This window comes from Accipiter gentilis, unplaced genomic scaffold (assembly GCF_929443795.1).
Source record: "Accipiter gentilis unplaced genomic scaffold, bAccGen1.1, whole genome shotgun sequence".
NCBI lineage: Eukaryota > Metazoa > Chordata > Aves > Accipitriformes > Accipitridae > Astur > Astur gentilis.
In genome coordinates, this window is record NW_026060781.1 from 741838 (window position 1) to 768982 (window position 27145).

The 27145-nt window shown below is 43.4% G+C and overlaps 1 protein-coding gene and 1 long non-coding RNA gene across 2 annotated transcripts; both read left to right on the forward strand.

Annotated features, from left to right (window-relative positions):
* The first annotated feature begins 303 nt into the window (after positions 1-303).
* Positions 304-4784, forward strand: LOC126036667 (uncharacterized). The gene is made up of 3 exons (XR_007505214.1): positions 304-496; positions 795-839; positions 4415-4784. It is a non-coding gene; the product is annotated as an uncharacterized LOC126036667 (long non-coding RNA).
* A 3596-nt stretch (positions 4785-8380) lies between these two features.
* Positions 8381-20534, forward strand: LOC126036665 (poly(A) polymerase gamma-like; the record flags this gene model as incomplete). The annotated part of the gene is made up of 16 exons (XM_049796692.1): positions 8381-8505; positions 8581-8647; positions 9318-9399; positions 9482-9591; positions 10818-10871; positions 11942-12053; positions 12739-12828; positions 13462-13600; positions 13743-13815; positions 13901-14021; positions 14339-14423; positions 14833-14886; positions 17292-17411; positions 17751-17860; positions 20197-20318; positions 20409-20534. Coding segments are annotated over 16 exons (1590 nt in total), but the record flags the coding sequence as incomplete, so codon positions are not given.
* Between the last annotated feature and the right edge of the window lie 6611 nt (positions 20535-27145).

Consider the following 27145-nt stretch of genomic DNA (forward strand, 5'->3'; position numbering starts at 1 on the left):
CGCGCTCCGAGGGGCGCCCGGCCCCGCTCACCTTCTCCCTCGGGCCAGCCGCAGCCCGGTCACCGCTCAGCTCCGCTCCTGCCTGGGCTCCCGGCGGCCCCTCCCCCGGCAGCCCCTCCCCTTGCCAGGGAGGGGGCGTCGCCATCAGCCTCTCACTGCCCGCACCTGCGGCTCCTCCAGCCCCGGCCCGCAGCTGTGGTACCGAAACCCGGAACCAAACCCCTCACCACCAAGGTGAAGTGAAGCAGCAGGCACTGCCTTGACTGAGTGACAGATGTCAAGAGTCATCTGATGTGGAAGAGGTGTTAACTGGGGTCAAAATACAGATTTTAATACCCATCTTATTTTAGTTCTAAGACTTGGCGATTGCCAGGTATCATCTTTTCGATTTCCCCAGGTCCACCCGCGAGCGAGGCCACAAGGGAGATTTCTTCCAGAGAGAGGATAGAGTTATTAAGTCTCAAGACCACGATTTGCTTTTCTCCTTCATGAAGAGGTGAGTGGGTCATATAGCATCACTAGTCACCCAAGCAGTTAAGCCTGAACTTTTCACCTGTCCTTTAATGCTGTCAACTCCAAGCTAAATTTTTCCCGTTATTAAGAGGGGACCAAAGATCATGTGAAGTATTATTATCCTTTCTACAAATACACCCCCATCTTGGAGCTTTAGCTACTAGAGAAGGTCTTGGGAGTTTGGGGTCAGAGGAGCTAGCTGCAAGTACAAACTTTCATACAGCTCTGTTTAGGATGTGTGATGTTTCTCTGGTTGTCTAAACCGGTCTAAATTTCCACAGATGGTCCCGACTCTGGGTGGCTCTAACAAGGATCCTGGAACTCCAGTAAGTTCTAAACATCGTTTTAAACATGATCCCAAGTTCCTTTTTGCACTTGTCTCTACGGTTTTGGCAGCTGACAGCCCCGAGGGGTGCTTGTACAAGTTTCTCCCGAAGGGCGAGTAAATTAATTCTTTTGTCCGTGAGGTGGATGGTTTGGTAACGTTATAATTCACAACGCTATAATTCCTTCTTTCAAATTTTAAAAAAATAATTGCCTTTTAAATCCATCCAATTGAATCTGCTAAAATGATTCTCGTTGTTCTACCTCTTTTCTCAAGTTTTGGTTAAATTCAATGTCAGTATTCTCCACGGAACTAGATTTTCATCTGACTTTGGAATCGGAAAGGCAGGCTGTTACCGAGGTTAAATTCTGTGTCTTTACAAAACTTTGAATCAGTTACAAAACTAGATTATTTTTTTTAATTCAAATTACAAAACCGGTTAATATCAAGATGAATAGCTCAAACAATAATTGTTTCATTTTGTTTATCTCATGTTTAGAACCCCTCAAAAAAACCCACATACACCCTCTAAACACACAAAAAGATTATTGCCCTCGACAATATTCCTAATAGCAACCCCAACATTATAAACTTTACACAACTGTTTTCCCAAATAGATAACGTGAAACTTACTTATAGATTTTCCGTTTTAAAGGGACAGTTTCTTTAGACTTCCAGTTTCTTGTTGGGTGCTTTCTTTATTCTCGAATAATGAAGCCAAGGTTCTTCTCCCAGACCTTTACTGCTACAAGTGTTGTTAAAATGACTCGATACGGTCCTTTCCACTTCTCGGTGATTTTATATATATTCAGTCTCCTGGTCGGAAGGGATGCGCTGCTACGTCCAGTTCTAAGGGTCCAGCTGTGGAGACATACTGACAAAGTTCTTGAAAAGAATTGCTTAAAGAAATCATAACACCTTTTAAAAACATATCTCCAAAGGCACTCAAGATACTCAGAACACAGGACTCTTGATATGGTCTTTCATACAACATTTCCTAAAGACTTGGCTTTTCTTTCTCTTCTGGCTATACTCCGATTCTTAATAGAGCCACGGGTAACGCTTTAACCCATGTGAGGAGTGAGGTTTCCTGACAAATTTTACTCGACAGTTGCTTAAGGATATAGTTCATTCTCTCTCTCTCTCTCTCTGCCCACACACTTGCTTGTGGTCTATGTGGGGTGTGATAGTCTCAATCCATAGATAATACTTGGCTCAACTTGTCTCATAATCTTTGCTATAAAATGAGGGCCATTGTCAGATGACATTCTTACAGGCACCCCATATTTTGGTATTATCTCTTTGAGCAAGACTTTGACTACTTCCCTTGCTTTGTTGGTGCGACAAGGGAAAGCCTTGGGCCACCCAGTAAAGATATCAACTAAAACTAGGACATATCCTTATTTTCAAGGCAATTCTATAAAATCAATTTGCTAATATTCTTCTAAAAAATTTCCTTATTTAATAATCCCAAAGATGATCTTATTACTGGTTCGGGGATAATTTTACATATACATTTCACATCCACTTATAATTGTTTAAACAATCTTTGTCATATTTCGCTTTCTGTTTCCCAGTATACTTTGTGATGTTCAATGGGGCATTTTCTCTTATTATTGTGGGTGGGACTATTATTCGACCTGTCAGTGTTACAGCCTATCCTGTTTCATTTTGTTAGCCTGCAATCTAATAATTAATTCTTCATCTTTTTCATTATAATTTGGAGTTTCTTTAGGCAATTTTATACCTTTCTCTGGAACTAGTGCTAGGATGCCTTTTTCTGCAGCCTCTTCAGCAGCTTTATCAGCCAGTCGGTTACCTGCGTTAGGACCGGTCTTACCTAACGGATGTGCTTTACAGTGCATCATCGTGACTGCTGTTGGTTTTTGAATGCTTTCTAACAATTTCAGTATTTGTTCTGCGTGCTGAACGGCGGTTCCTGGTGCAGATAACAGTCCTCTTTCTCCCCGTATCGCTCCATGCGCACGTACCACTCCAAAAGCATACTTTGAGTCTGTCCAAGTGTTGACTCGCTTTCCTTGACTTAGTTCCAGAGCTCAAGTAAGAGCTATCAATTCAGCCTTTTGGGCAGAGATCATCGAAGGCAAAGTTGGCAACGCAAGTACCTCCTCAGTAGTTATTGTCTATCTCGATAAAACGTTTTCCTTCACAGATGGAACCGCTTCCGTCAGCATATAGTTCCCAATCTGTTTCTTCTAGTGGCACATCTCAGAGATCCAGTCAGCTGGAGTACTCTTTCGATTGCCTGCAAGCAGTCACGTTCCAGTTCTCCTTTAACTCGGTCAGTTGTTGAAAACGCAACAGGGTTAACGGCGGTAGTAGTTTTTAGGTAAACATCATCTTGTTCCAGCAACAACACCACTTGGTATTTCAGCATTCTGCTAGAGGATAACCAGTGCCCCCCTTTCCGTTTTAGCACAACAGTTATCATATGGGAAACGTACAGTAATCCTTTCTCCTCAGGCGAACTTACGAGCTTCCTGGATCAGTAGCACAGTTGCAGCGACGGCTCTCGGACGACCAGAGCATCCCAGACTCACGTTATCCAATCGCTTCGAGAAGTAGGCCACAGCTCGCCCACTTGGCCCTAAATATTGGGCCAGGATACCCAGAGCTCTACCTCTTCTTTCACGAGCAGAAAGTTCAAGTGTCTCTTGTGAGATCTGGCAGACGCTAGGGCTGGCACCCCTATTACAGCCTGTTTCAATTCTTGGAAGGTAGCTTTCTCGGCATCGGTCCAATCCGTCGTTTGAGGTTTTGAGCTGCTCCTATAAAGGTCAGGCCAGCAAGCCACAATTTATAATCTACAGGTGACACCACTCGACCATTCCCGGAAATCCTTGTCATTCATTTTTTTAGTCTTAGGTTCGGGGAGACGACACATTGCCTCTTTTCTCTCAGTTCCCAACTGTCTCTGTCCTTTTAGGATTTTAAAACTCAAATTCAAGTTTCTTCTTTCTGGGTTATTTGGGTTTTTTTCTTTTGACACTCGATATCTACTGATTCCCAAAAAGTTCAAAAAGTTAAGAGTTGACTTTGTGCGTTGTTCTTCCGTCTCAGCTACCATTAACAGATCGTCCATATATTTCAGCAAGATTTCTTGATTATTTTCTTTCTTCCAAATCTCTAATTCTCGTGCCAATTGATTTCCAAAAATGGTAAGACTATTCTTAAAGCCTTGAGGCAAGACTGTCCACGTATATCGTGTTTTTCTCCCAGTCTCAGGATTTTCCCATTCCAAAGCAAAAACCTCGTGACTATTGGGATCCAAGGGAATACAGAAAAAGGCATCTTTTCGGTCCAACACTGTGAACCATTCTCATTTCTCCGTTAGGGTTGTTAACAAAGTATAAGGATTTGCTACGACCGGATGAATACCTTGTACTATTTGATTTATTGCTCTGAGGAGGTCTTGAACTAATCTATCATCTTTTTCATCAGCCTTTTAAAAGGCAAGATCGGGGTGTTATATCTGGATTCACATTCTATTAACAATTTGTATCTTAAAAATTTTTGTATTACCATTACTAACTCTTTCCGACTTTCCGGTTTTAGGGGGTATTGTTTCATTCTTACCGGATTCGATCCTGGCTTTAAATCAACTCTCACAGGTTCTGCTTTTTGGATTTACCAGGAACTTCCCAGTCCAGACGATTGGAATGACAGCATTACACTTGGACCGGTATAATCTTCTGCTTTCGGTAAACATCCTGTTAACAACAAAGCCGCTGCTTCGATACGTTTAGTTTCTGGAATTAAAATTTTAAGCTCTCCATTTTTAAATTTAATTTCTGCCTCTAAGTTCTCAAATAGACCTCTCCTTAACAGGAGTTTAGGAGAATTTGGCACATACAAAAACTGCCGAGTGACCCATTGCTTTCCTAATTTCATTGTTAAAGATTTAAAGAAGGGTCTAGTTTCTCGTTCGCTTGTTGCACCAACACCACCAATTTCTTCAAAACTTAACTCTCCCTCTGAGGTATTTAAAACTGAAAAGGTGACTCTAGTGTCAACTCAAATTCAATTTTCTGTTCTCCCAGTTTAGCTGTAACCAGAGGTTCTGCTGGGAGACTCCCCTCCGGTCCCCGTCCGATACGTTCACTTAAAAAGAACAAATCTACATATGGCACTTTATTCCATTTACTCTCTCTCCTACAAAACAACAGTAATTGCAATATAGTATTGTAACTCAAAGTTCTGTTTGTTTACCATTTTTCCTGCAGTTCACCCCAACGTGCCAATAAACATCCCAGCGGTGATGTTTCTGGTAACTTTTCATCAGCAGTTCTATTTCCTGCACTCTTATTCTTAAACAATTTTGCTAATGCCATTATACTTATATACATTCAAATACCAAATACCAAACAAATGCAAACGACAGCTGTCCCAAATAATACACAAAGTCCAACCCAGCAATAGCTTTCGCTTATGACTTACGGGCAGACGCCTAGGCTTCCACTGCAGACGGCTACCCTCCAAGCCCCAACCCTGGGAAGCTTTCGCCGCGCCTCACGGGCAGGCTTTCCAAACAAATTCCAAAGAAGCAGCGCCTTACCTTTTTTCCAGGGAACGCTGCGAGGAGCTTTGCGTGTCGAGGGTGACGGTTCTCCCCGAGAATACCTCGGTGCCGGCCGGAGCTCAATCGACACGCCATCTCGTCCAGTCTCACTCGCAAGGTCCCATCTGGGTCGCCAAAACCGTTACCGAAATCCAGAATAAAACTCCTTAACGCCAACGTGAAGTTAAGAAGCAGGCACTTTGTTTATCGCAGCGCTGGGGACACGGGGGATCGCTCCTCCAAAGGCGTGTCCCACTTAATATCAAAATCCATCAGTTTTTACAGGCTTTTTCCGTCAGGTCATTGTTACCTAAGCTCCTTCCGTAAAAACGCATACTATGCTCGTTCTTAAATTTAACTGTTGTAACGATCGGTCCTGTGATTATATAACCTTATCAATATTCTTATTTTAAAACAATCATTGGTCAGTGACACTTGGCTCTGCTGACTGGCATCGTCGATACTCAAATCGAGATGGGAAGGGTAAGGGGGTTTCCAAGCAGCAAACTGGTGTCCACGACGGTTTCCTTAGTTTCCTGAAACAGAACGTAGGAAAACCAGTAACTTCCTGGTGAGGTTTCTAGGGTTAGCTGTTTCAGACTTTAACAATATTACGGTTCCTAGCGTCACGCATAACACAGCTCCTAAAGTTTCTATGGCTACGTTTCAAACTTAACAATCCTATACGTTACGCTTCACAATTTTACTTCTTAATCAAACCTAACTCTTCTATGTGATTAAATGTTGATTTCTTTACCAGAACATTTGCAACAGCTGGAGCCCAGCAGGAACAGGGGGGGCACGGCCCGACCCCCCCCAGCGCCTCACCTCCTCCTCCTCCCCTGGGCTCCCTCACAGCCCCTCGCCCCGTGCAGAGGGAGCGCAAACGCAGCCCGGAGGGCAAAGGGGCCGGCCGGCCAGCGTCTATTCAGTCAGTCGCGCGCCTATCGAGTCCTGCCAGCGAGTCTGCTCCGGGGCTCGGGGCGCCCCCCGGTGCTCCCCCTGCCCCTCGGACACCTCTGATAGCACATTTCCATACGTTCTGTATGGCACGTCGAAATATTTGGGTGGTTTTAATACTTTGTACCAGCTGTGGTTTGCTGCTAGGTGACTGTAAAAGTGAGATTTGGTAAATAATGGTTAGAAATCTTATACTAACGCTACAACTGAAACAACAGACAAAAGTATAGCCGAGCAATACTGAGGGAAGTGTTGGGGGTGAGGATGTGGAAGGCAAGTAGGAGGGTCAAGAAATGAGTGTAGTCTCAAATGAACAGAGAGCAGGGAGAAAAAGGCTTCAGTTGAGAACAAGAAGTGCTTGCCACCACACTCCCGCTTCATTGGCTTTCCTTCTGTATTTGTTATGAAAATGGTATCATAAGAAGGAAAATACTCATTAGGAATATTTTGACTTATGAAGTGGAAGTTGACATGCCTATAAAGAAGACAAGGCAAATTAGGTCAGGGCCTAGTTACACTTGAAAGTAAACAGCCGTTCTGACTGGGGAGAGTAGTTCATAGGACTACAGTCCTAATACCACCCCCCCACCCCCGCCAGCTTTTTGGAAAACGCCTAGAAAAAAAAGTTTGAAAAATGAGCTCATAGAGAAGGGGGGTGGGGGAGCCCACTAGGTGACTAAAAGCTACGTCTGTAGTTGGACAAAGCTACTCTGCGAGAGAGAAATCCATCTTCCCTCAGTGGCAGAGTAAAGGCAACAATTAGAAATCATGAGTTGTAATAAGCTATCTTTTTAAAATCAAGTGTTGAGGCTGTCCTTTGAGCATTTCCTCATCCCATTCCAGCCAAAGTGGGTCAGATACCTTAAATAGTTCTAAGCGTCTCTTGACTAACCCAGCTAAGGTTTGAAGCCGTCCATTTGTGAAGTAGGAAAATAGCCGGTTTGAATAATGCCATCATTAATCCCTGTAGCCTTAGGGTCTGGATATGGACTCTTTGACAAGCATGATGAGTTGTAGAGACCTTTTTAATGGGTGTCCCCCTTTTGCTACTAGTGTTTCTGTAGAGACCCTTGATCCATTAAGTACAGTTCTTACCTCCGGTGCCCCTCCTTTCTCTCTCCTGGTTTCAGCTGGTAATGCTCTGCCTGACTGGGCAGTGAGCTAGCGAAAGCAGATTTGAGCACCTTCTACAAGCAGAGCTTAACTTGTGCTGCTCTGCGTGCTGATGTACATCTCTTGGATTTAGATTAAACCAGATGTATGTAGAGCTAAGCCTCTGAGCTATAAAAGTGGAACGCTGTGTTAAGAGCACAAGGCTCTGCTAGCAACATTAGCTGCAGATTGGTTGATGTTTTCCTTCATCCTCTTCCATAGACAAAACCTGCTGAATTTACTGAAACAATGCTGAATTTACTGCAACAACTCTGTTTAACAGACCACTTTGTCCCTGCTCTGCAATCAACTCTAATGTCCTTTCAGAATCAGTAGAAGCACAGCCAATACATTGAACTAAAAGAAGCCAGTGTTAAATTGTCTTGTTTAATGTGATTGGGAAGCTGATGGGAATAACCTTAAGTCAAAAGTGCTGTGAAACTGAAATGGGTCCAAAAAAACTTGTGCTGTACATAGTGTCGCCCTTAGTGGATTTCAAACCTTTTCATTTCCTGGCGATCAGTTCCAACTGTCTAGCGCAATGCAAATAAGCTGTCTTCAGATAGCAGCAACTTGGATCTTTTCTTATATCCACAAGTGTTTTTTAAAGAAGTTGCTTCTAAGTTAGGTCAAGTTATCTAAAAACCATAAGCAGGATCTTTTTTCCCTCATTTATATTAATGCTGGGCAAAAGGGCAGAAGCTGATTTGGAAACCTGTAAGTGGAAGGGTGTTTTGCAGTAAGGTGGTGGTTGTTGTTTTGTTGGGTTTTGTTTTTCTCTTTTGTGGAGTCTTCGGTATTTTATTTTCTCCCCCAGTACTCCTAGGCTGCAGAACCAGCCTCCAAGGCACTATGGAATGACTTCTGCAATTAGCTTGGCTCCTCCTACGGATAGAGATTCCATTCATACTCAGAAGCTGCTTGAAGCGATGAAAGCATTGGGGGTATTTGAAGAGGAGGAAGAACTGAATCACAGGTATAACAAGACTGTAAAATTTGTTAATGTCCTGGGGTTTTTTTAGGGCAAACTTAACATGAGTTTTCTTTACAGGCTGGTCGTTCTTGGCAGACTGAATAACTTGGTCAAAGAATGGATTTCAGAACTTGGTGAGAGCCAGGTAAGGTTTTTTGATAGGTTCTTATCAAAACAGCTGAAGCCTTTTAGTTTCTTTCAAAGGCGATACTACTAGGATTTATGCTAAAGTTCAACATTTAACTTCCTTCTTAAGTATCAAGGAGATCTGTAGTAAAAGCCATTGAAATAATGTATAAAAGATCCTTTAGATGAAGACCTTCAAGTCCTTGGGGCACTGAATAAGTTTGTGAAGTGGCTCTGTCAGTTGACTTGTAGCGGTTAACAAAGCTGAAACAAGACATTGTGGGGGGAGACAGATGGTAACAGGGCAGTAAACTTGCCCCAGACAGCCTACAGCACTCAATCTAGTTTGAAATTATTACTCTAGACTTGCCTTTGGTATGGCTCTTAGATGGTGTTCATTTATGTGGGTCTGCTGCAGGGAAGACTGATAATAGGTCTTTGTTTAAACTGATGAAGCGACTGCTACAGTACTCACCTTTTTTGTTGTTGTTGTTGTTTGTGAGTTGCCAGCACTCCCTTCAGAAAAACAGAATCAGTCTATTAGACTAACAGCTCAGTATGGGAGGGAGAAGACATTGTTTATGGAGGCTGTTGTAGTCTTTCTAAGTAACTTCTATGCTAGTTAAACTTGCACGTAGGTCAACGTGTATCTTCTGTTCTCCAGAAAACTCTTTCTCTTCTACCCACAGAATCTTCCCCCTTCAGTAGTAGCAAATGTTGGTGGCAAAATATTTACATTTGGTTCTTACAGGCTTGGAGTACACACTAAAGGTAAACTTTTGGTGTCTGGTCATAGTTGTAATGTTTGAAAGTGTCTTCCAACAGTAACAGAACAAATGGCATCTCTTTGCAGGTGCTGACATAGACGTGGCTTGTGTTGCTCCTAGACGTGTAGAAAGATCAGATTTCTTTCAGTCGTTCTTTGAAAAACTGAAACGTCAGGAGGAAATAAAAAACCTAAGAGTAAGCAAGCTCTCTCCTTCATAGATTGTGCAACTCTGACAATAAGAATATTCCTGTTAAAGACTCCTATTGGTAGTGATTGTCTTGCAAACCAAAATGAAAAAGGGCCTTGTTTCTGAGCCCCTTCTAAAATACTGTCTACGCAGCATGAAAGTGTGGAAGTCAAGCTTTTGGTTCCCTTCCCCAGTGACTGTATGTCCGATCCGAATCTCTGTGGTTCACTTCTCCCCTACCCATGGTTTGGGAATGAGTGGGCTATAGTATCAAAAAGCAAGGTTGTGCCTAGGAGCCTTGCTTTCATCCTAGCTGTAGTAAGGGGCTTGGCAAGAAAGTAACTGCATGCAGGTAGAGGAAGGGGCAGCCTGAGAGCTAAGGAAGTTGAATGTGATGTGGAAAGGTTTCTGTCAGTACCTTTGCCATGGTGTTCCTTGGGTGTACTTTAGGACCTCGAATTCATTCTTCTCTGGTCCTGTTCTTCTCTGGCTACTCAGCCCGAGACTTTGTAGAAGAGATGCACAGTCAGCTTTGCATAAAGTCAATAGGAGCTGTGCTGTGAATGTACAAAACTGCCTTGTAAAATGACCCTCCGGTGCATATGCTGTGTACTTTGCATATAGAACCGAACTCCTGAGAAGCGTTTCTCTCAGGCTGGTCTTCCTTGTGCAGACATTTTGAAAGACTTCATGTGCATAGCTAATGAGCCTTTGTTTAGGTGACCGAAGACAGGGTCAGTGGGCTGTGGCACAGTTCTGACGAGTGGGCTACAAAATTGAAAACTGTCCCATAAGGTAGCTGATAGCATCTCAGGCATGGTAGAAAATAAAAATACAGGAGGCTAGTGCGCGCTGCAAACGCGGACAGAATGTTCTCGATTTCTCTGGATGTTAACCAGGAGTAAGATAGCTACAGAAATCTCTTGCTTTTCTTCCTCACCACCAAGGTAAGTACCTTACAACCTCTGATACTGATGGCTCATTGTGCACTGTTTGTTCATTACAATACGTGATCAGCCTCCGGATCTCTTGGCTAAATAACTTGTTAAAGCTAGTATTATACCGTCTTAGTGCTATACCGCTTGCAGCTTATGAACAATTCTTCTGGTTTGGAAGCAACTCAGTCTTTATACTGAGTAGTTAGCAGTGTAAATTCTGCATTTGATCGTAGTTCAGGAGAAACATTAAAGTAGCAAACCATGTTTTCTTACACAGTTATCCTCTCCTTTCCAGGCAGTTGAAGACGCATATGTACCAGTTGTCAAGTTTGAGTTTGATGGCGTTGAGGTAAGCATTTTTGGGGTTTTTTTAAGTGAGTAAATTTTTTCTTGCTTTGGAATAGGATAACTTTTCCAGGGAGCTGTGACTGTGCTATTTTGGACCGCAAAGTATCCCAGGAGAAGACATTGCAGTAGAATGGGAGTTTATAGGAAAATAAGCCCCTAGGGAGCCTAGCAGGCATGGGAGCATCAGGGACATCTTTTTCTAGGCCTGTGCTGTAGACCAGGGTAGCCTGCTTGAATAGCATTTATCCCTAGGATCATGCAGAGTGGGAGCAGAGGCGGTGTCCTTGCTCAGTCTTCTTAGCTCTGCCAAGCTAGGTATCTACAGAGGGATGTGTACAGTGTAGTTCACTGTACGAATCGTGTGAGCAGACTAAATGTTTTGCTGCACATCCAAAATGAAGTGGTCATGGGACAAACAATCTGGAACATGGAAAGTGAAAGTACTCATTTGACTCCCGCCTGGGTCTGTCAGCTGCAGGAATCCAGCTATCTTGAATACATCCTATACAATGAATCAAGACCTGCCTGCTGTAGTCCCTAAAGCAAGTTACTGCTTGGTATCACTATCACAAAGAGATTTATTCAGTGACCTTTTTGTGGCCTTCATCTGGTACAGACTTTCACAGGATAATCTTCTTGCCTCAGACTGTACTAAAAAGCAGATACTTCAGGATCAAAAGGGCTTACTGCATAAAGGAAATGCTCTCTCCTTTGCTGAAGTATAGTTGAGGTGACTGAACTTAAGTCTTAATTCTGTGAATAATTTTAAGTTCCCTTTTAATTGAAACTCTAAGTCTAGAGTAATCTTTTCCAACTTAAAATGCCCTCTTCCTTTCCCTAGCTTAAAAAGAAAGGGGTGATGCAGTGAAGGCTTTGTAAATAAAATTGGGAACTTCTAGAAATTGTATTGAATCTTCTGGCAAGTAAATCTCTTGGGAGATGTATCTATAGTCACATAATTCTAAATACAGATGTTAACCACTCTTTTTAGACTTGAGTAACTGTCCCCCACCAGTGTGCTGTTTGCAAACTGCGGGGCATTCTAACGGTTGGCACTTTTTCCCTCTTAAGATTGATCTCGTCTTTGCAAGACTGTCTGTGCCAATTGTTGCTGATAATCTTGATCTCAGAGACAACTCGTGTCTCAGAAGCCTGGATATAAGATGTATACGGAGCTTAAATGGTAAGCATATTTGCACATCTTTAACAAGAAAATGTTACTAAAGTTGGTATGGAATGCACGTTACACACCCCAAGTTTCTGTACAGGATGCAGAAACTGATCCCCTGTATACTTGAGATCTGAGGAGGTGGCGAGTGGGCTTAAATTCAGCTGTTTCAAGTTGTGTGTTTAGATAGACCTGTGTTTCATGTTTCTTCGATTGGGGGGGGTGTGGTGTTCCAGTTTGCCACAGAAACTGCTTCAGGTGAATAGGTAGAGCACTTGATAGAGAAGATTGTGTGGCAGTTCATTAAAAAAAAAAGGATATTTAAAATACCTGAAGCCGAAGTTGCTCACTGTTTAACGCTGACTGGTTTAATTGTTCCTGGCTGTCGAAAGAAACCTAGCTTTCGGAATCCTGTCGAAGGGCCTTATTGACAATTGTTGGCTGTAGTCTAAAGTATGAAAAAGCTGTTGAGGGTACCAGTTACCTGAGGTGATACGGAATGTGTAACCTCTAATTTGTTATGTTATGTGCCTGTAAGGTTATGTGTAACCTCTGATTTTTAAGGTAATACAAAGCAAGTAATGCAAACTTGTTTTCATAGACTTGCAGGAGAAACTGTAAGCTATTGATCCAGTACAGCACAGAACTGACTCGTACCTGTTACCAGGAAGTGCTGTACTTCAACTGTTTTTTCTTACAGGCTGCAGAGTTACTGACGAAATCCTGCACCTAGTGCCAAATAAAGAGACCTTCCGGCTCACGCTCCGTGCAATTAAACTGTGGGCAAAACGTGAGTAATGTGATTGTTTGTGATCTTTAAACTTTCCAGAGGCACCTCGTGCTGAAAAAACAATGGCACTAGAAGTCCTTCATCTTTGGATAGCTGTTTAAATATCAGGTTTTAGTTCAAAACCTGTGTTTTAGTTTAGATTCAAGGACTGTCTGTGGGGTAGATTCTGTGGTTTTTTTTAATGGGGGTGGAGTGGGGAGATGAGGGGAGTGCCTACAAGACAAGGTGCTGCATTGCTTACCAGGAACCTGACTAGAAAGGATAAAAAGTGCCCAGTGAAGTATAAAAGCTTGATAGATAAGGAATAAGAAAATACCGTTTGCGCATGTGACTAGAGCAAGTGCTAGAAGAATGGCAGAACCTTCTTCTCAAGGGAAGTTGGAGCGAAGCAGTAGCTGTAGCAGTGCAGGCAAATTTCAGAGTAGCGGTATTTTGGGAAGTGGTGTGGTAACGATTCTTTTTCGCATCGCTGTAAGGACCAACAGTTTTGGCCTCGTTGCACTGCAAAAATAACTGACTTGGAGGCTGAAGGGTGCTAGGTATCCTATAGGTTGTGAAGGTGGTGCTGTAAATTTGAAGGACTATGCTTGGGCACGGGAAGACTACAGGGCAACGACAATGTCTGCATTGTAGGACGTGGCATTTACTCCAACGTGCTGGGATTTCTTGGTGGGGTTTCCTGTGCTGTGCTAGTAGCGAGAACGTGTCAACTCTATCCAAACGCTTTGTCTTCTACTCTGGTGAACAAGTTCTTCTTGGTTTTTTCAGAATGGTAAGAGCTATTGATGACTATTTTGATTTGCGTAAAGCAGTAACACTTTCTGAGGTGGTTCTTTATATAAGATTTAGACCAACACCATTCAGTCCTACCCTGAATTACATGGCAGAGTCAGTGCCTGGCTTTTCTTGTTTAGGGAGTGGCCAAGACCTGTATTGCTGAAACAACAGGAAGAGAGCAATCTTAATTTACCAGTATGGGACCCCAGGGTATGTAGACATGGAATTTTGAAGCCTTGAACCTTTCTTCTAAGCTAAGCTGCTGGTGCTGAGCACAATTGTTTTAACATCACAGGTGAACCCATCAGACCGATACAACGTAATGCCTATCATCACCCCAGCCTATCCGCAGCAGAACTCTACGTACAACGTATCTACATCAACTCGAGCGGTAATGGTGGAGGAGTTCAGACATGGTAAAGTTCTTTCCATGCTTATTAACTGCTTAAAAGGTGTCATTCTTGCAATATGAAACCACATTACCTGACTTGGTTATATTCCGTGCGGTGTTGTGCCCTTTTAGGCAGAAGAGTTCTCTGGGAAGTCTACCTGTTGCAGGCAACAAGGGAGCAGTTTTACAATGAACTGTTGTAGTAGGCGTGTATTGTGTCAAGGGAATTCCTGCTTTTTGATCTGTCAATTACTGTTCAAAACCTTTCTCTTGTAAAGTTTCTATCACGCTCTGCTAGTCTTAAAAACAAAATGGTAGTAAGGTTTTCAACCTTAATTGTAGGTCTTGCAGTTACGAATGAGATTCTCCAAGGAAAATCAGACTGGTCAAAGCTCTTTGAACCACTGGACTTTTTTCAGAACTACAAGTATGTGTGAAATCTGTTACCTGAACTTGAAATGATTGCCGTACTGGTTAGCATAGTGACTTTTAGCTTGCAGTCGAAATACAAGATGGCATTGATATGTTTGTTTTTCAGAAGCTGGAGGTAGTCATAGGAATTTTGGTAAGGATAAGTATAGGGAAGATAGAAAAACTGTTTGTGTTTTGCCACTGACACTGTTTTTATTAACAAAAATACCAGCTCTGATACTTAGAATGCAGCAGAACACGATTCTGAAGGATGTAATCAGTTTTTCTTCAGTTAATACTGTGCTGCCTGCAGGATATAATGTGTCTTGTCTGGAAGTCATTTTCTATACATTTAAGGCCGTTTTGGTTTCATTTGAAGGAATATCAAGTCCTGAGCTAGAATGTTACTTTTTCTTTTCTTCTAGACATTATATTGTGCTGACTGCTAGTGCCTCTACTAAAGAGCATCACTTAGAGTGGTAAGTCTTGCTTTGAGTGTGGGTTCAATACATCATTGACGCTCAATTCAGTGTTGCGCTTCATTTGGTTAATACAGTTCACAAAACTAAAGTATTTGACTGTGCAGCTTGGCATGGAATACAGTAGGGAGGTAAGTAGACAGTTCCTCAGCAAAACTAAAAGCTTTCTTGTAAAGGGAAGTTAGCGTAAGTTATCTTGCTGTTTAAGAAGTTAAGCTAAAGACCTAAGTCATGATGAGAAGGAACAAAGAGGGTTAGCATGCGTATGCTCTGTGCCATCTGGAGAAGCAGACTCCTTAGGAGTCTAAGGAGACTACTTACCCAAGGCTACTTCAGTTAGGAAGATGTTCTTTGTTGCAGAGACTGAAGTAAATGGGGATTACTTGATGTCATCAGATGTGTAGTGGACACTGGAGAGCTTGATCTTTTACTGACTTATAGAGCAGTGGTCTCCAAACTTTTGTGCACTCCTGTGAGCAAAACAAAAAAAAACAAGTAATTTTTGAACACATAGTTGCGGTCTATATCTACTTCTTTACAAGTTACGTACACATTACTGAAGTTCTAATCTTTTCTTCCCGGACCCAGTGGATTGTCTTGTGCACCCCCTGGGGTACATCCCCCTCCGACACTTTGAAGACGACTGTTGTAGAGCCTTAGAAGGCTTGGTTTCATAGCTTTTTTACTGGATGCAATATTTAATTTAGGACTAGATTGCACTCAACGCTAAGTTGCTCTGGTAATGTAGTCTGCCTGTTCCAGAGCCTACTTTTCTCCAGTGAAGTGAAACAAGGCTGTTTAATCGGGGTGAAACCTGACCGTCTGCACAGAGTACCTGAATGGTGATAAATAGTGTTTACTACGTTTTAATCTAGTAGTGTGCTCAGGCATCTTGTGTTTAGTGCTGGAAATGATCATCTCGGCATGCTTGGTAGTGGATAGGTAAATTGCAGGAGTGCTGATCTACTTTGTGAAAGGTAATGTGAGAACCCCTTCAACTGTGGTTAGAGAAAATGACTGCTGCTGACGTGGTATTTGTCACTGTCTCAAGGCAGACATGCCAGTAATAACTTGTTGAACCTGTGTGAATGGGGTGACTAACTGTGAGTCTTGAAATAAGGGGAAACGGTGAGGAATTAAGGTACTGTAATGTGTGTGGTGTTCTTTTTCTGAAGAAACGAGTGCTTTGCCTGCCTTGCTCAAGTAAGCAAGGAAAATAGCTGTGTGTACCAGACCCCTGTTCTGAGGGCACCTTGGTTATACTTCAGGGTTCGGCTTGCGGTCTAAGGCAAATGATTGAATTCTTGAGCTACCTCTGAAAGACACCTTAGCTCCTGTTTAAAAACAGCTCTAGTAGGTAATACCTCTTACCTGAACTTGTTAATGTGTTCGCTTAAAAATCGTGTCAGCTACAGCTTGATGTCAGTCGCAGTTAGGTATACAACAAGGAGTTCTGGGCAGAGGGCTTAGAGCCAAATAGTTTTTAATGTGAGATGTTTTAAGTGGAGAAGGCTTATTGTATCTCACAATAAAGATGAGGAAAGTTCTGGCTGCAGTAAAAGCTGACGTTTTTGCAGTGACAGAAATGGCAGCAAACGGGGCTTAGTTTTGCATCTGGGAAAATGAAAAGCAGAAGACAAACTTGCTTCCGTTTGCTATAAGAACAAGTTTAGTTCACCAACTCTTGAATGGATTTGGGAATAGATGGCACATCTCTGTTGTTCATCAACATAAGATACTTGTGAAGAACGTACAGAGTTCTGACTGCTTTCAAGGGTATCAGTGTTTTAGGTAGAAGGGTAAAATGCCAGTACTTCATTTAAAAGAATAGCCTTGGTGGTCATGATACATTTCTTGGGTAAGTCTCTGATGAGACTGTGTTGACTGGATCGTTTGTTTATTAAAGGAACGATATTTTTCAGTTTGGCTGGAAGAGGGTAAACTCTTTTCACAGATCAGTCTGCAAGAAGAATAGCATCTTTACTCAGGTGTAATGGAAGAGTTGTGCTTGAGCCTTTTCTAAACGGTTGTTCTCCTTGATCTTTGGGGTAAAAAGGAGCTTTGCTGCACTTCAAAATGCAGCCAGAGGTGCTGGGAATCTGCTTCTTGTTGACATTTTCATCATAGGTTATATGTTGAAGTGTTGTGTCTGACCTGTTAAGAGTACAAGTAAAACTTACTTACTGCCTCTGTCTTTGGAAACTTTGAAGCTCCAATGTCCCTGAAAACATCTCCAACTCCAGTGTGTGTGATATAAATATCTAGTATCTGCTGAGCTGAATGAAACTTACTACTTACTTACTGACTGGTTAGCATTTTTGGTATTAGCATTGTATTATAAGAAGGCAGATAACTACTGTGCTGGATACAGTCAAAAATGAGTAAATGTCTCTTGTTCTTATCAGGATTGGCCTTGTGGAATCTAAAATTCGTGTGCTGGTTGGAAACTTGGAGAGGAATGAATTTATATCTATTGCACATGTAAAGCCACAGTCTTTCCCTGGCAGCCGAGAACTTTGTAAACAGTGAGTTTCATTACTTTTCTGAACTAGAGTTTGGCCCATGTATTGTACCTCGTTTATATTCCTTCACCTCAGCTTACCTGTGAGAGATGTTCAGTTACGTACCTACTGTTTTGTAGGTAGGAGGTCTGGCGGGCAAGGTTCTGAGCATGTAGGATCTTTTTAAAGAAGGGAGAACTTGAGGGAGGAGTTCTCGGAGAACTTGAGTATGGGCTGACTCCAATCTTTAGCTGCTGCGTACAACTAAACTGTTTTGCTTAATCCCTTCTTGAGAGTAGATGCTAGCACCCAAATAACTGGCATCTGTGCATAAATGATAGATTTGTGACTCTGTCTTTTTAGGAGTGGATATGTGTCAATGTGGTTTCTTGGAATCGTGTTTAGGAAAGCGGAGAATGCAGAAAGTGTTAACGTTGATTTAACGTGCGTTATACAGTCATTCAAGGATACAGGTAAGCCTCTATTTTGCTCTAGTCTCGTAGGGTTTCGATTTTTAATTCTAGTGCAAGTTGCTTCACAAAGTGAATTGTGCTTCCTTCTGGTATTAGCTATTAGCTATTTCTGTAGAGCGTGACACGTAGAAGATTAGCCTTAGAAACATACTATTTTGACACTTTGGCAATGTAAGTCCACCTTGAAACAGAAGTGTGTACTACAGCCCTATGTACCATATCCCATATGTGAAATAACAGTTCTGCAGATCATAGTGAACGATCAGAAAGGAACTGCGATTCCTGAAGTGGACAGTCAGATGTGAAGCCAGGAGAGAGATGCCCGTTTACTGGGTGTAGCTACACTTGTCAAAAGCAGTTGTCAGTTACTGAACTTTGGAAGTGGGAATTAACTGTATCAGGCTCTAAAAGAAGTTGTGAATGCCTGCTGACAGTATTGTTTCCAAAATAACAGTTTCTGTACGATACCATCCCAGAACTTTGAAAGGCAGTGAGTGGTCACATTGTAATGACATGCAGTCTTGCACGTCAAGCTCCGTGTTCATCTTCCTTTATTCCTTTTGATAGTGTATTGGTTTTGTTTGGCAAGGTTTTGGTAGCGGGGGCGGGGGGGGGTTACAGGGGTGGCTTCTGTAAGAAACTGCTGGAAGCTTCCCCTGTGGTCGAGAGAGAGCGAGCCCATATTAGCCGGCTCTGAGACAGACCCGCCGCCGGCCAAGGCCGAGCCAATCAGTGATAGTGGTAACGCCTCTGTGATAACATTTTTAAGAAGGAAAAAAAAGTTGGGACGGAGAGAAACTGCCGCCGGAGTGAGGAGTGAGAACATGTAAGAGAAACAAGCCTGCGGACACCAAGGTCAGTGAAGAAGGAGGGGGAGGAGATGCTCCAGGCGCCGGAGCGAAGATTCCCCTGCAGCCCGTGGTGAAGACCCTGGTGAGGCAGGCTGTCCCCCTGCAGTCCAGGGAGGTCCACGGTGGAGCAGATCTCCACCTGTAGCCCGTGGAGGACCCCACGCCGGAGCAGGTGGGTTCCCGAAGGAGGCTGTGACCCCGTGGGAACCCCGCGCTGGAGCAGGTTCCTGGCAGGACCTGCGGATCTGTGGAGAGAGGAGCCCACGGAGCAGGCTTTCTGGCAGGACTTGTGACCCCGTGGGGGACCCGTGCTGGAGCAGTGTGCTCCTGAAGGACTGCACACCGTGGAATGGACCCATGCTGGAGCAGTTCGTGAAGAACTGCAGCCCGTGGGAATGGCCCACGTTGGAGGAGTTCATGGAGGACTGTCTCCCGTGGGTGGGACCCCACGCTGGAGCAGGGGAAGAGTGTGATCAGCCCTCGTCCTGAGGAGGTGAAGCGGCAGAAAATAACGTGTGATGACCATAAACCCCATCCCTGTCCCCCTGTGCCGCTGGGGGGGCTTGGTGGTGAAATCCGGGAGGGTAGTTGTGCCCGGGAAGAACGGAGGGGTGGTGGGAAGGTGTTCTGAGATTTCATTTTACTTCTCATTACCTTGCTCTGGTTGATTTGTAATAAATTGAGTATGTTTTGCAAATTCAGTCTGTTTTGCCCGTGACGGTAATAGTGAATGATCTCTCCTGTCCTTATCTCGACCCGCGAGCCTTTTGTTATATTTTCTCTCCCCTATCCAGCTGAGGATGGGGGAGTGATAGAACGGCTTTGGTGGGCACCTGGTGTTCAGCCAGGGTTAACCCATCACAGATAGATGCAGAAATAAAGTCATATCGCAAGCGTTGTTAGATAATGCTAGAATAAAGGGGCTTGGGGGTGAGCAGTCATTTGAAAGTACAGGTCTTTGGTTCCAAAGTCTGTTTACTTCTTCCCAAGCTGACTGCTCTTGTGCCTTTCAGAAGTGCACGTGTGCTGTGAGGCTTATGCCTTGCTATCGTAACGACAAACTAAGGAAATCGGGTTACTCTTCGGGAGTGACGAGTGTGTTTGGACAAAAAGTTCTAAGCAGTGGACTCCTTTAAACTCTTCATCAGTGCAAACAAACATTTCTCCATGGTACCAGCATGAGCTGTGTGTTGTGTTGCTCAGACAACATGAGTAAATGCAGTAAAAGCGGACCTTCTTTTTAGCTCATGCTTTGGGATATGAGACAAGCACAGAAAAAAGGCATCAAAACGCTTGTCTGAGTTTCAGGCCAGGTGGGGTGACTTCCTCAGACTTGCACTGTTACCCGAACCGATGCTTGTCTTGTACGTTACATCCAGTGGCACTGTGTTTGAATGTTGTGGCAAATGTAAATCATGTCAACAACTTTGACAAATACCCAATGCAAACATTCCCACTGAGCTACAACACTAAATTTCCCGTTAGTTTACAGCCAGGCTAACCACCTCAATGTGCTAAAGGAAGGTATGAAGATTGAGGCAGCTCATGTGAAGAGAAAGCACCTCCACCATTTTTTGCCTGCAGAAACCTTACCGAAAAGAAAGAAGGTATATTAAAAATTGGGCTCTTCTGGCAATATTTTTTTTTTCCTTTAATAATTACTTGAAGACTTCATTATTTTGATGTTGTTGTTTCAGCAAAGCATGCCAGGTACTAGTCAAAATGCTGGTGGGCTTCAGCGCAAAAGGACTTCTTCAGATGGAAGCTGTTTGGACAGTTCCAGAGACACGGGCTCCAGAACACCGGAAAATTCCTCTTCATCACATAAGATTGCTAAAGTGGACACCTCTCCAGCCGAGAGAGAAAGGTTAGCACCATAACCTTAAAGCTGTGAAGAAGCTGCTTTTTAACTGACTCGCGATGGGAATGAGGTCTGGGATTTCTTGTTTGAATCTGTGTTGTTCATAAGCACGTGGAGGGCTCTAATGGCTTCAGGAAGAAAGCTGTCATCTCCTTTGGGCACGTGGGGGGAGGCAGGTTAAAGAAATCCTTGAAAAAATGAATTTAATATCCATGAAGACATGTCGGAAGAAAGGAGAAGTGGATACCGGAGGAATTATTTGGTCTTGAATGTAGATCTCCTTGGGTTAGTGTGTAACTTGAAGCCGGAGTGTTTTCCATGTAGGTAATTTTGTTCTTTCTAACAAAAAGTATGGTTAATGCCAAGCAGTATGATGTTCTAACGAAGTGCTGATCTTGATCACAGCAACACTAGAGCTGCTGCTGCCTTGGTGCAGCAGTATGAGAACTCGGGCAGTAAAAGTGTGTGTCACTTCCTGGGAGGTCTGCTTGTTCATAAGCTACTTCAGCCCAGGAGGAATATGTAATCTTGAGAGTAATAGCCCAAGAGTACCAAATGTGTAATGCCTGCTGTGTTCAGACCATTTGGTACTGGAGGAGTGGCATTAAAACTAAAATAAAATGGGATGCCCGTATGGGTAGAGCAGATCCATTCATGGAAAGCAGTACAGAGTGCTGGAGGTACTAAGCTGGAAGACAGTGCAAGTACATAGAGACTGACTAAAGAAAACGCTGAAGTTTAAATTTGCGGTCTGAAGTTCAGCGGTCAAAATGAAGATCTCGTGCTAGATTGCCTGGGAGTTTGTTGTTTGGTAGAGCTGTGACAATGAGCTAAGAAGACAGACATTTGTCTTGCATGGGCTTTCTGGAAAGGAAATGTATAGTATTTTACAAACGAGCTTTTTATAACTCTAGCATCTGACTCTTACAGAAATGCTGCGCACCAGAAATCTAACGGTGCTAACAAGAGAGAGAAGCTACCTCGTGTAGCTGAGCCATCAGTGTCTAAGGGAATCTCCATTCCTGTTACTGATTCAAGTATGTATTGACGTGGTGGGTGGAATGCAGTCTTTAATTTCACGGCTGAACTCTAGAAGCGCGGTGTCTCTTACAGAAGTGGAGGCTACAGTTGCAATAAGAACATTGGGACCTCCAGTTGGTAGCACCATTCCAGGACGTAACACAGTTTCTCAACCAGGAGGACGTTTTGTCCAAGGACAGCATGAATTAAGTGGGACTGGAATTACAGATCCTAAGAACAGTGCACCTAAACGACCTCATTCAGTGACCACTGAAGGACCTCATTCACCTCCATCAGAAGAACGCCCCAAAACACTAGCAGATGGAGAAAAGGTAAGGAAGGGGGGCTAGGCCAGGGAGGGTTTGAAGTAGAATTAATTCTTGATGTACAATGCATGACATAACTGAGAAGAAATGCATATATACATCCCCAATGGATTCAGGAATCTAAATTTAAGCATAATGCTAGTTTTACTAGGATGTAGGTGTGAGAAATTGTCTTGAACGGACTGTATAGCTATTAAACAATTTTTTTTCCCTGAGATCTGGCACTAGTGACTGGTTTTGGTCTGGTGGCAGGCTCTCTAAATACTACTGTACTTGTATATTACTGCACTGACCCATTGCTCAATGAACTGGAAGCAGTTCTTCATTCAGAAAAAACCCAAATCTCAAAAGGAAGAGGACATGAATGTTATAAATGTAGACGTATGAGCTAATCTTGTTCTGGCAGATGATTTTCGAATGCCTCTTGATAGTTTTGCTGCTTTAGAAATCAGCAGCCTACTCAACAGGTTGTCCACTGCTGAAACGACCGTGTGGAGTTGCTTGTTAAATCTGGGTTTTGTGGGAGCTTTTGATTAATGCTTGATTTGTTTTCTTGCTATACATAACTCTCCTTAAACAGCTGTTTGCGTGGCTTGACCTCTGATTTGAGGCAAAGAACAACTAGAAAAAACTCCATTTTGACACTTGTAAAGAATCAGCTTGCAGAACTGTTACCTACTATTGAATACTTCAGGTACAGATTTCAAGGTTTGGGTAGTACGACTTCTTGCGAGGCTTGAGATTCCTGTGCGGTAAGGGGAGTGTTGTCTAAATGTTGTTTTAAGAATGGCCACTAACACAGTTAATGTGTTGACTGGAAGCTGTACTCAAATATGAAGGTAACTTCAGTATAGCAATTATTTTGAGTCTGTGTATTCTGTTCTTCTAGTTAACTGGCCAGGATTCAGCATTCAAAGGCGGCGGCAGTCCAGAAGATGTCAGCAGCAGATCTACAGACAATGTAATTAGGAAGGGGTTTTACTCGGTGGGCTAACTGAAAAGCTGAATGGACTCTGCTAGTGCCTAGACTACTTCACATCAATACTCTACGCGTTTATTGATGTAAACAAAAATATGCTTTTTAGTTTAACTTCTTTCAGCCTTCATTTCCCAAATATGTTCTTGTAAGAGTTATCCCTATTAGTCTTTTTAAAAGTCTTGACTGTCACTAGCTGAAACAGCTTTGGAAAAAGCCACAAAAACCAAGCTGCCCTGTGACTTGGATTCAGAATGTAGGTAAACAGGTTAACTAGTTACTGCAACCACGTTGTGGTGTCAAGTGTGTCTGAACGTGCTTGTATTCATTTGTGCTTTCCTAGTGCATGTGCATATATTGTTCTTCTCCTAAACTATTTTCCCGGTTGGCACATACACTCCTGGGCATCTATCACAATGGTGCTCAGCTTCCTCAGCTAGCTAGTCCCCTGCCTAACACGGCCACGCGCTACACAAGTATTGCCTCCCATGGAGGCCCATAAATAATTGTGGTATTGAAGACAACGCAGCAGAGGATGCTACCAAGGTATGGAGATGATAGACGTGTCCCATGCCGTTGTATCTGATTTTTGTCTTGAGACTGCTCCAGCATGAGACTTGAGGGCTTTTTTTGTTGTCGCTGGGTAGGAAAGCTAAACTCGGAACACACAGCTTGAAGATGTACTTAAACATTGCAATAGCCAAGGCTGTTGTGGCACTGCTACCCACCTGCAAGGGAGAGTCTTGAAAGGAATTGGCATGCAGAGAGTGTTTTCAGATAAACCCTGAAAGCTGTTCTACGTGGTTACATGAAAACTTGTAGTAGTCTGAAGTTCCGGTTCTGTAAACTGGTAACACTGCTTACCCAGTTAAGTGCATGAGGGTTTTTTGAGGGGTGGGGAGAAATTCTGATCCCATGAAACAAATGTTGTGCTCTCTCTCTATTGTAACTTCTTTATAACTTGGTGTTTTTGTAAATGAAGTTGTATGTTTTTCCAGAGAATTTTCGTATGTACTGTAAAATACTGTCTTCCAAAAAGATTTTTTTTTAATTATTATTAATTTTTTTTAATGCACGTGGGATCTGCTTAAAAACCCCAAACAAGTAAACCAAATGTAAGGCGGGCAGGGCAGTGCCAGAAAAAGTATGTTCTACAAAATGATGATGTCATGGTAGAGTAAATTTGAGGAGACTAGGAACACTGCTTTCCTGCTTCTAGTATTTCCAGGTTTTGAATTAACACCCTCTGAATAGTGCAGCTTGCAAACTGCGCTGACAGCTGAAGTCCCATTTTGCTGTGCGGACAACAGATACCCCTGACTTCTTTTAAAATTAGTTGCTTGGCTTAAACCGCAATTCTGAGCTCTGATCATTTTAAGCATCCACCTCAAACCCTAGTGACAAGACCGCAGGGGCATGTAGCTACCTTGCACGGTCTTCATTCTCCAGCATTCCCCCTACTGCTGGTATTCCAAACTTGTGGAGAAAGCATGACCATGACCGTATACTTACCTTTTTTCCTTATTACCTCTGGTTTCCAGCTTGCTTCAAGTGCAATTCATCTCTTAGAAAATGTGCCTTAGTGGTTTTGAGAGGTCTTACTCCTCCTTCTCCCCTCGAAAAAAACCCAAAACTTAAGGGTGCAAGGCTTATGTTTACTCACAGGTTAAAATTAAGAAAGAGAACCTATGTTACTTCAGTGGCTTTTAGCAGAGCTACACCCTGAGTTTATAAAATGGTTACCTTGGTTTTGTGACCTGGGTTAAAACCATGGTCTTTCAATACTGTCAAGTCTGTGTACTAGTTACAGTAGGTATACAACTTCAGCACTTGTGTAAATAAAACTCCATCGTTAATTTGAAGGAATTAAAGCTGAAGTAGGTGATAAGATAAACGGCAAAGCAACTATGAAAAGTGTTTTGTAATGGTCTACAAGCCTGTAATATTACCATGCTTTTAAACAAATTCTTCCACTTGACCTGTTAAAGGCTGTTGTGCCCTTAACCTCTAGTCAGCACATGCATTTCTGCAGCTGGTCTCAAACTAACCTAGCTAATTGATATCAAAGTATATGCCTGTACATGGATTTATTTTTTTTAACTCTTGCTTTGCAGAATTATCTTCTAATTGTGCTTTGTTGTTGTTGTTGTTGTTGTTTCCCCCACCCTCACTCTTAGGGTGTTAAGAAGAAGTTTAGGAAGAAGTCAGGTTACTAGTTTCCTGGACTTGATCCAGCATGGGTCAGATTACACGCTTTATTTTAATGTACCCTGACTCAGCGCTTGGCCGCGTGCAGAGAGATGTTGCTGTTCTGGAGTTTCCCTGGCTATTGCAGAGGTTGGATGCTGCCCCAGCACTATGCAGATTAGATTACAGCTGTTTTAAATAAAGTTCAAACTGCACCAGTTCAACTGAAGTGTTTTCCTTTGTTTATGGAGCAAGTCTTCTGTCAAAGTGATTGAAAGGCAAGTTCCTCATGCATAAAGACTCCTCTCCCTACAATACTCAGAAGGAAGCAGCCCAAGCTAGAGACAGTATTGCCAAGCGTGGTTCCTGTCCTTTAGGGTGAATCCCTCCAGCAGGCTTTTCTATGCTCTGGGAAACATCTGCGGTTATAACTTTGCAGCTGCTGTTGGCTCTAGCAGTCCTGTCTGAATCTGGTCCAGCGCAGGTCACCAAGAGTCAGTGCTAGAAGCAACGCTTCTTAGCTGTTAGCAATTGCATCATCACATCGCTTCCTGGCATAGTGTCTTATCACTGATCATCTGGGGACAGAGGTTTTTATTCATTTGCCAGATGGAGCTGGTAGTAGGGCAAGTTCTTTCTGGAATACCTGAAGGAGAGAAAAGCTGTATGTGGCCTTCTTTCTCATTTTTGTTTTTACTGAAAAGCAAAGCAATCGGTGCTAGCTTTGCAAGATCCTCAGGGTTATCGACAAACCCCAGGTAAGTAAATGCCTAAACTAAAACAAACCCCAGTAACAAATGCATTGTTTTCTCCAGCTTCTGCCACAATACATCCCCCTAAGACCCTAAACCCAATACTGAATGTATTTAATTGTGATTGTGCTGAACACAAGATGGCCAGAGCCAGAAAATACCTTGGACTTGAAGGTGAGGGAGGCTCCTTGATGCCAGACTTGCTGCAAACTTTGCTGTTTTCTGTCTGCTTTCTTAGCTGGTTGCTGTGTGTGTGGCTTGGAGGTCCAGCTGGAGGGGGTGAGGGATGCATGATCAGTCTCCTTAAAGAGGAGCAGCTCTGCGTTGAGATTGTGTACGGTTAGTAACTTTGAGCAAGACGTTCCATTGCAGGAATTAACGTCTCCTGTGGTTTTACTTGTTAGGTCTAAGCAAAGAAGTGGTTCATGTGAAGTCGCCTCCGCTTCTGCTACTGCAGTGGGTTGGTGTAACTTCTTGCTACTGCTTCTGCAACTGCAGAAACTAGAGAGAGCAAGTAATAGAGGGGTTGGGGGGTCCAGCCGCAGCCCCCTGCTTCCTGGCCAGCTCTGCTGTTGCTCTGCCTTTCGTCGAGTGCTGCGGGGCCAGGTTGGACTAAGCAGAGTCCAGTGGGGTGTTTTCCGAGAAGGAGGCGAGGGGTGGGCTGTTGAGCACTGCCTGCTGCCTCCTAGCATGCTGGTCAGCATGGACTCCCTCCCCTTCCCTGTGCCTGAGGGTTTCTTCAGCCACCATCTACCCCTGGGGTGCCCAGCTCCGAGCGTGGCCCGAGTATGACTACCTGTGGTTGGTAGTCGGTTTGTTTTGTGTTTTCAGGTTTTCTTCCTTGGAATCATGTTGTCCACAAAGAAATGTCATTATCCATCCCATTTCTAATTCAGTATCTACCGATCTAGTGTGACCCAGAGCCTGTGTGAAGGAGGAGCCGCCCCAAAGGATCCTGCAGCGACCTGTTTGTCCACAATCCTTTCTCCGAGTCCACTTCTGGAACTGCAGGGGCAGTGCTTGTGTGCAGAGTCCCGGAACAGCAGCACTGCCAGGGAGCCCCAGCGCCTGCTGTGTCCAGAGCTGCTCTTTCCACTGCCACACTCTCCTCCTGAGCCCTTCTGGTGTTGTAAGGCCGGAGTGCTCCAGCAGCTTGGCCACAGTTCTCCCGTGTGGCCATCCTGTGACAGCAGGCAGGGAAAGGCACTGGGCACTGCTGGGACAGAGCTCGCCATGCTCCAGAGCAGCATTTGCGTCATGGAAGGAGACCCCCTCAGGGCAGTGCCTTAAGGCTTAGGTCTTCTTCCAAAGT